The sequence below is a fragment of the Anarrhichthys ocellatus genome, unplaced genomic scaffold, assembly GCF_004355925.1.
Source record: "Anarrhichthys ocellatus isolate YVR2014 unplaced genomic scaffold, GSC_Weel_1.0 scaffold185, whole genome shotgun sequence".
Classification (NCBI taxonomy): Eukaryota; Metazoa; Chordata; class Actinopteri; order Perciformes; family Anarhichadidae; genus Anarrhichthys; species Anarrhichthys ocellatus.
The window spans coordinates 120,653-130,108 of record NW_022280215.1 but is presented as its reverse complement, the minus strand read 5'-3'; the positions used below and the strand labels follow the sequence as shown (position 1 = coordinate 130,108).

The window sequence follows — 9,456 nt, the reverse complement described above, 5'->3', positions numbered from 1 at the left end:
GTCCTGAGAGGTAGAGTCAGTGTTTGAGTGAATGGAGTCTGGTGTGTCTATAACGCGTCTTCAGACGAGGAAATAACACGTTTATTTTACTACTTTGTCTGTTTGTGTCTGTAGATTTCTCCTAAATTCACCAAAGGTTACCATTAGACAATGCCTCATTTGCATATTTAAACATAACATTTCATAAACCTTCATGGTGATGTCTATGAGTTAAACCAGTGTATCTTAATGTGCACATGGAGGTTTCATGAGGTTTGTGTTGCGGGTCCTTGGAGGCGGTCTGGAGCGTTGAAGGAGTCTCGTTCTGCTCTAATCTCTCAAACAACGAGGCCTTTCTGCTCCGCTGACTAAAGCCCACAGGAATGTCTCTGCACCGTTCCTCTCCTCAGTGATCCGTGCTTTATTACAAACTCTAAGAGAATCACGTCGGAGAGCGAGAGGTCGACACACGTCATCCCGAGCTCACCTTCCTGTCGAAGTGGTCCTCCGGGTGTCTCCGGTCTGCTGGAGTCCAGGAGACGGACCCAGGGGGCCCGGTCCCGCACTGAGCCCCCTGACCATCTATGCTCGGGGGGACGACAGAGTAACGCATCTCTGGCTCGGTCTTGAGCCCGACAAACCTGGGCAGAGGTAGATCTAAAGGAGACACGCAGGGATTAGTTTCTTTCTTTTCTTATCTTGAACTTGTTTAATGTACAGAAAGAGGATTTGTCTGATTGTGAGCTTCCTGTGTGATGAATGAGACGAATCAGATCAACGTGAACACACTTTTTAATAATGACCCATTAAGTTCACTTGTAGAACTGATTCTCTCTCAGGTCTTGGTGTGACTGATGGTGCGGCTCTTCTAATGAGGACAAACCCACTTAAACCAGATTACACCAAATCCTGCCACGTCAAGGTAATCTCCTGATCCCCTTTTTTGCTCTGCTGAGACTCCTCCCTCCTCCTCCGACTTACTGGCCATGATGCTCTCCAGGTGGATGGGCAGGGCGGACTGGGCCGCCGCCAGCAGCTTCAGGGCCACGAAGAACTGCGGCGTACCGAAGTAACCCAGACGCTTCGCCCCACACAACTCCGTCACCTGGAGGAGACGAGTTTTGTCTTTTAAGATGCTTTATACATTAAATATCGTGTTTCATACAGCTGAAAGTGTGTCACTCTTTTCAGGAACAGAGACTACGGAAGCCCAAAGACTCAAAAGAAGAACGGGTGGAAAAAATAAAGGTTTTGCCAGAATAATATATCTCTAAATTACTTCATGTTTTCTTTCCATCTGTGGAAACAGGTTTTTGTCAGTCACACAAATCAGTCACCTGGAAAAGAAGAGTTTTTCATTATTTTTGAAGGACAACTATGCTTTAAGAATATATTATATTAAATCTCATCTTTCATAAAGCAGAGTGTGTTCCTTCTTTTCATAAACAGTGAAACAGCTGATTCTACTCATTTAGTCAGGATCAGTTGTCAGTGTTTGTTGTTGTAATACTCATTTCAGCCACAAGAGGCTGAAACACTTCCTCGTGTTTTAAATAGAACTAAAAGCATTTATTTTGTCTTTAATTTCTCGCTGCACTCTGAACACGAACATGAATGCTTTAAGTCACATGAAGAACATTGAGTCGTGGTTCACGTCAGCCTCTTGTGGCTGAAATGAGAATTACAACAACAAACAATCCTGACACAAGAAATAATTGAAAAACTTTAAAAAGATTATTCTGATAAAACTTCTCCAGCCTCTTCTCTCACAGATGAAAAATAAATAATTGGAAATATTATCTTGGCAAATATTAAGACCAGCAAATTGTATTTTTCTTTAACGTGATGATTTTACATCATGGCCAAAGATAATGTGTAGTGTAAAAGTTACAAGCTGTACGAACACAGTGGAGCTATAAAAGGAACATAATGTGAGGGATCAGCAGTGAGGATTATGGACGACAACCGTGTATAAATTCCTCAAGTTACAACTGAAAGAAATATTGTTTTGAAAAAAACCCGGAGCTTCTTGAAAAGTGAGACCGACGACGTGAGTCCTTTAAATACTGAAAGAAATCAACCGTTAATCACAAAATACCAGCGACTCTGAAGCTCACAGAGCTCTCTGCACTCTGCTTCTACTGTTCACATTCATGTCAATGACATTACAGCTCATCCGCTGCAGCAACGCAGTGAAGAAAAACTGACATTTATCATTATGAAGACACGAACACATCAGCTGTTCATCTCCGCTTGAGGCTACACCAACATGATACTCCCCTGAAACACCTAACACTCCAACCTAACAGTCATTGACTTGCATTGTGGGTAATGTAGGTTTTGACAAGATAGAAGAAAGCTAACGTTAGCTGTTGACCACCAAAGCTGTTAGGGCTCATCATCTGGGAACCATGAATGTTTTTACAAGATGTGCCAATCCATCTAAGATGTTGAGATATTTATCAAGATAAGTATACAAATATAAACTGCTGATGGCGCTACAAGAAATGTCAGAGTACTTATTGTATTCATATTAGTTTGTTTCTGTACTGTTGCTCGGGTTCACGCTCTTAGATGCTCGTTTAAAAAAGGAGATGCACTCATCACTTCTGGTGACGAGTAGTTAGGGCTGGGAGTATGACCAAAAATGCATATGACGGTATTTTGTAAGACTCGGCGGTTTCACGGCATTTCTTTTTCCACGTTAAAGCATTAATTAATTAACGCCGAAAAGAACCGGCCAGCGAGCGGTGAACAGCTGTTTGTGTGGCATGTCTTCCGTTCCATCACTTCCTGTTTCCTTCATCTACATTCCCCTGGGTCCTAAGCCCCTCCAAGTACAGCTTCTTATCACCCTCTATGTACCAGCGTACATTTATAACAAATACACATATTACGGTAATCAGCTTTTCTGTTCTTTAATGCAACGTTACTGGAGCGACAGAGCCTCTCCCAGCTGTTAGCAGACTGCTGTTAGCGAGCTGTACCCAGCATGCAATTATTAGTTACAAATAGTTTATGTGTCACAAACTGTTGTGTTGTGGTGTTTTTCCCTGTTAAAGCGCGTTAGTGGGTTGTTAATTGTTATTATAAAGTTATAACCATGACTAGGGTTCCCTCTCAATACACTTAAGAAAACTAGCTCAGACTTAAACAATATATTTTGCTGCCTGTTGAAGAGCGACAGCAGTTGTTTCGGCTGTGTGTATGACCATATATGAAAAATTCATATCATACGGGAAATTAAAACCGGTATACTGGTTGAACCGGTATACCGCCCAGCCCTACTGGTAGTTCTCTTGAATGTTGAATACACTTATTGTAAGTCGCTTTGGATAAAAGCATCTGCTGAATTACTGTAATGTAAAGTAAAGACCACCAAAGTCAGTAGGATTCACCCTCTGAGGATCACAAATATCCCCCCAAAAAACCAACAATACACCAACCAGCCTCACCACAAGCTGATAAAACAATGAGCGTCTTGTGTTCAGTTCCATCTGGATCAAGGCCACACCTTCTGCAAGCAGACAGGTTCCACAACAAGGTCTGTCAACATGCTGCACATACCTGAGACTCACCTTCAGACGGACGACTCACTCCAGCAGACACTGAAGGGTGAGACAGCGCTAAACACTGGAGGCTAACCTCCCATGATGCTCTCTAAATGTTCTCTTGATAGAACATTACAATCACTTCTTAAAGCTTCGTTATTACCGACTGGCTTTCATGTGTATTGTTCTTTTAACTGCTTTTATTTTATTGTTAAATTCAAGTAAATAAGATTTGGTTTTGTTCTGATTTAAATTAATTTAATTAAGTTCTTATTGTATAGATTGGTTTTATTGTCTCACCTATTGTTTTATGAAGGATTTAAAGTTGACCTTAGTGTGTCTTGCTTTTGAACATTTAAATCACTTGTTAAACTTCATTTTTACAGGCTGGTTTTTATGTGATGCGGTCTTTTTACTGCTTTTATTTTATTGTTTTACATTAAAATAAATGTACCGTTTTATCCGTGTTTACGTTTGAGTTGGTCTGGCTCTGTTGGGCCTCACTGTTTGGCTTTCTTTTGTTATATTGCTTCACTTTTTCTTTGCTTTGTCTGTCAAAGTGCGACGGTTCACAGTTTACCGTGTGGGTTTAGGATTGGCGCAGAGACTCAGGCGCAGACTTACACACAATGAGAGGTAAACTGCAAGGCTCTTTACTGGGCACTTAAGCATACACAAAAACAGAAACCAAAAACAGCTCCAACCGGGAGCAGAAAAAGTCCAAACTGGAATATGAAGCAAAGTCACAAAAAGGCATTCACAAACCGTGGAACACAGAGGGTCAACACGAGAGATGTCCACGGGGAGGGAAAAGGAACAAATGATAATCCGGCAACTGGAACAGTGCAAGCAGGGGAGTATAAATAGGTGAGGGCTGATGAGTGGATTGCCGGCAGGTGAGTGGAAATGAGTGGGGTTTGCAGAGGGAAAAACCAGGGGCAGGTGATTTGGCACAGGTGGAGAGAATGAGCATGATTAGGAGACACACACACACACACACGCATAGCAAAACCCAACCGTGACACAAAGCACGTTTTAAACTTTTTTTTTTTCTTTTTTTTTTTTAAAAAGGTGCAATATAAATAAAGTTGTTTTTATTATTATCATCATCATCATCATTATGGGAAACGTTTGCTGTCCATGAGGGCAGCATACAGATTGATTGTATTCTGATGATTGAGTGGCTGCCGGCTCCACAGACACCACAGTGGAGCCGGAGAAGAGAAGAGTCCTGCTCCAACTCCTTATCTGCTGTAAACACAGACGAGACATAAAGATCCTTCCTCTGTAAAGCTGCTCACGTTAGGGGAACCATGACTCCACAAAGAAACACTCGGTCATGAAGAGAAATTCAACCTTGTTTTGACAAAAAACAAAGTGTATATTCACAGCGACAATCCGCCTCACATCTCCTATGTCATCGTGATTCCCGGAGGAAACGCACCATTTGTGTGACGGTTTGACACAATGACCCAGAAGCCAGCACAGAGACCACGGAGCGATCCTGCAGACATCCTGCAGCCGGGCCGAGCACAGCTCAGAGGCTGTGTGTCAATCACCCCTGTGTGGCGGCAGTCCAGGCCCGGACAGGAAGGAAAGCGCAGCTCAATGCCAAACTTCCTGACACCCACTCAGAGACACAATGGGCCGGGATCGTCCCACGGGGACCGCGAGTGTCATGAACGGAGGCCCGGCGCAACCTGCTGCGTTCATCTGAGCTGGAAAAATATGTTTATGTCCCAGTGATGGGTCAGCAAAAGTACTCTGACTCAGTAGTTCTGGAGCCAATGAAAAAACTGTTTAGCACTTATGTATCATCCTTTAAATGAATACTATGAAGAGAGATATTTCTATCTCAGAGATTGTACAGAAAAATAAAATGATTTTATCTCCAGGTTCAAATTATACTTTGATTAAAAAATAGTGGGTGCAAACTTATGGTACCATGCCAGTGTTTGTTTTGTGCAAGTTTCAGCTCCTGAACTACAAATCATATACATTTCACATTGTTGCTTTCCCCCCCTCCGGCTCCAGGCAGCCATTGGTTTCCATTAATTTATGTCCAGTATCGAAAATGTCTATTCTTTCACAGTGAACATCAAGCCTGTACTATTTTTGTCATATAGTCAAACTGTTGTTGTTTGTTAATGCAGTTTGAAAAGTTTGCACAGCATTTCCTCAATGTAGTGTAACGTAGTGTAAAAATAGCACAAGCGCAGAGAAGTCAAGACTCACTCATTAATGTCCTGTATATGTGTATGAATCTCTCACTAATGCTTTCTATTGTTGGTCATAGTTAACGGCTGGTCATACCAGACAAACTGAGCCAAGGTGCATTTTATTGCTCTTGAATTTAACTTTTAAATTTGTACGAGTTAGAATGTGTTACTTTGTCCTTTCTTAGTTCACCTTTAATATTAATGTTCACTGTGATGGAAACGAAGGGAAAACAATGGTTGCAGTGGAATCATAGGAAAAGTGCTTCTAAAAATACAGAAGCACGGTTTGCTAAATTGTTCACTGCAGAGCTCAAACAATTAGTCAAATATTTAGATGACAGACAGAAAAAAACTATTGCCAACAACTTTGATAAATGATAATCAAAATGTAGTTTTTCTTGTAATCATTTTCTGATCTCAGTTTCCAAACTGTGAGGACTTTTCTCATTCATAATAATAATTAATAATAATTAATAACGAATTACTTAGGATTTATAAACCACATGTCCGACAAAACAAACGATCTGAATAAGTCACATTAAGGTCTGGGAAACTACGATCGAAACTGCTCTTCAGTCAATTAGTAATTTCTTTATGATTTTGTCACGCTGAATGACTGATCGACACAATATTTTAAGTGGTGCTTTCGTGCGATTCTCTGTTGATTAAATCAACCATAGAAATGAAATAGGAGCGGAAAGATCATTGCTATCAACATCTGAGTGACAACTTTGTTTGGCTTATTTTCAGTAACCAATGTAGCATTAAAGCATGCTAGAATTAGCTAGTTAGCTGGCTAGTTAGCTAATTCCCCCATGCTTTAATGCTACACTGGTTACAGAAAATGAGGCTGGTGGCCAGCGGCAGAGCGGAGCCTAACGGTCAATCAGCCTTACTCCCCATCGCTCTAGAGAAGGAAACGCTACCTCCCAAACTAGCTAGCTAACTAGCGGACAGCTGGCTAGTTAGCTCACCAGCTAATTCCATCATGCTACACTGGTTACAGAAAATGTGTGACAGTTGCTCCGCCTCACTCCCTGTTGCTCCAGAGAAAGACAAGATGGCGACAGTGAAATCACCAAACTCGAGGCTTCATAACATCAGTCCACAAACCGATGAGCGACGTCACGACTACGTCCACTTCTACTACACAGTCCGTGGTTGTCGCCATTACAACTAACAACAATCGCCATTTTCTTTTGTACAAATGACAACGTAAAAATGTCCGCCCTACTTTTAGTCTATTTCCATAAAATCTACTAATTAATTAGTCGACAGGAATTTCTTTTACACTTTTCATCACTTTCAAACATGTTCTGGACAAAACGATCGATGAATTATTAAGAAAATAAGCTCAAATGAGTCACGTTGCTTGGTTTATATTTTCTAGAAAAACACCATCAAGAAGGTTCTGCTCATAGTAAACAAGCTCTTTACATAACTGAGTCAAGAAGGATTCATAATATGGAGCACACACCTACAGTGTAAATGGTAATAAGTTGACATTACTTAAAAGTGAAGAAGCTTATTAAGGTTGAAAAGAACTTTGTTTAGGCAACTCAAAGCCTGAGCTCAGTTAACTCACAATCACAAATAGAGTTGACTATAAAATGTCAGTTTAGACAATTGAGAGATCTGAGTAAAGTCAACTTAAAACCATTACTAAGATTGACTATAAAATACCAATTTAGACAACTTAAAGATCTGAGTTATGATAAGTAAGCAGTACTTGTAAAAAATAAGTTATCCTCACAAGTCCAAGAGTTCATATTTCTAGGAAAATATCAGGGAACCGGTTGATTTAACATTTTCAAGTAAGCTGAACGACAAAGTGTAAGCCGTTCAAACAAAGAGAGAAAGAGGACTTATTAAGGAAAAGACATAGAAAAGCAATATATTTTTGAGTTTCTCTTTTCAGACACATTGTCAAACTTGGTACTTAAAAATGCTCAACATGCTGCCAAAATATTATGAAAACACTTTAAATGAAAGTGCATTTTGCTGGAATGCAGATTGTTCACTAAGATCAACATATACTTGTTAGTATTATTATTATTTGTTTACAATATCAGTTACATTAAATTTAACTTTTTTTATAAAAATGCATTTTGAGGCCTAGAAACAGTCACTGCAGTAACGGAGTCTCCTCTGCTTTGATTGGTGGTTTGAAATGACAGCTCTAGTTTTCACGACTACAACTAAAAGCCTGTCCCTGAACACAACCGTGTATAAAATGCATATTTCCTGTAGATCAACAGACTGAAATGCTGCAGGGCCACAAAGGCACTTAGGGGGACATGCAGACAAAATGTGCAGCTGCCAGTGCAGAGAGACCTCCGTCTGTCACGTGCAACATCCAAACCACCAGAAATAAAACTGCACAGAAGAAGCATCTCATGGATCCTCTAGACCTCGGCTCAGTGACCACCAGAGGTTCTTTTGCCCTCCAGCCGCAGCTCCCTTCACACGTGATAACATGCGACCGACCGAGCAGCTGACACTCACTTTGTGCAGGGATTCCGGCGGCAGCTGAGACGCCTTGAACAGCTCCGCCACTTTACCGGACGACAGCGTTCCGGAGGCGTCGGCTTGACACAGGCTGTGCAGACCCGAGTAATACCTCTGCTCGTGCTCGTTCAGGGAGATGAAACTCCCCGCGGGCGCCGCCGCACCGGATTCCTGATCCATTCCCGGTGTTGGTGTCGGAGGGAGGGAGAGGTGGGGTGCTGACGCATGGAGGGCACCGCCGCCGCTGGAGAGGGAAACACTAGGAGCAAACAGATCGACGCATGCCGGTGCACCGGACACCGGCTCCCGTTTCCAGTCGGAGTGTAGCTGGCGGTGTCCCCTCCCGATAAGAGCGCTCCTGGGGAGGATCAGACTGACTGAGCCGCTCCGGTTTAAGGCTCATCCACTCCCACTGCCGATTATGGCCGGTTGTAGCAGTACCGGCCTCCGCCTGCTGGGGGCGGTACAGCGCAGGAAGAAGTCTGCTTTATATTTTACATCCAACGATGAAGAAACAACTTTAATACGATTCCTTCTCTTCACGGGATCACTTTCTGTTTTATTAAAGACGTAGTATGGAAGCCCATCACTGCCACTGTGATGAAAAATAAAGATCAACGTAATTAACACAATGACAACAACAAAGTCATAAGAACCAGTCACATATATTCATATGACAACAAAGCATGACACATCAATCATTCCACCACACAAGAGCACGAGCCATCAAATATTATTCATGAAACCACACATAGACAAACAAACGATGTAAACAAACAAACGTTTGTCACTTACCGAATGCTGTTCACTTAAAGACGTTTAAGTGAACGATGTACTGGGATTGAACTCTTGTCAGTTCCAGTAAGAAGTCCTTCTCGATTCATGGACGCAGTGACAGTCGAGCCTCCCCAGTTGTATTTCGCCGGTTCGCAGCGGGGCCCGGATCCCACCTGCGCCGGCGCGCTGAGGCGCGGACCGGCCGTGGGCGGACCGCGGTTGTGGAGCTCCGTTTCCCTGCGAACGTGTTCGTTGATGTGTAGATCCACTCGGGTTTCTCCAAAAGTTTTCAAAAGCACCGTAGTGTCCTGCCGTGCTACGGCGTCCTCAGGTTAGCATAGCATAGCTCCAAACACCAAGACGCTCAGTTACAAATAAACTACACCAAGCAAAACCTAAAGATGTTATAATTTCTTCCATAT

General features: G+C 42.2%; 1 protein-coding gene across 1 annotated transcript in view; it reads right to left on the bottom strand.

Moving 5' to 3' along the window:
- LOC116400616 (ralBP1-associated Eps domain-containing protein 2-like) overlaps window positions 1-8,696 on the bottom strand; it is a 21,358-nt gene extending 12,662 nt beyond the window's left edge. Inside the window, exons 1-3 of the mRNA XM_031878535.1 lie at window positions 8,255-8,696; window positions 961-1,084; window positions 467-636 (exon numbers count right to left, since the gene is read on the bottom strand). Coding sequence (XP_031734395.1) covers window positions 467-636; window positions 961-1,084; window positions 8,255-8,437 — 477 coding nt within the window. The 5' untranslated portion in view covers window positions 8,438-8,696. The remainder of the gene's footprint in view (window positions 1-466; window positions 637-960; window positions 1,085-8,254) is intronic.
- Between the last annotated feature and the right edge of the window lie 760 nt (window positions 8,697-9,456).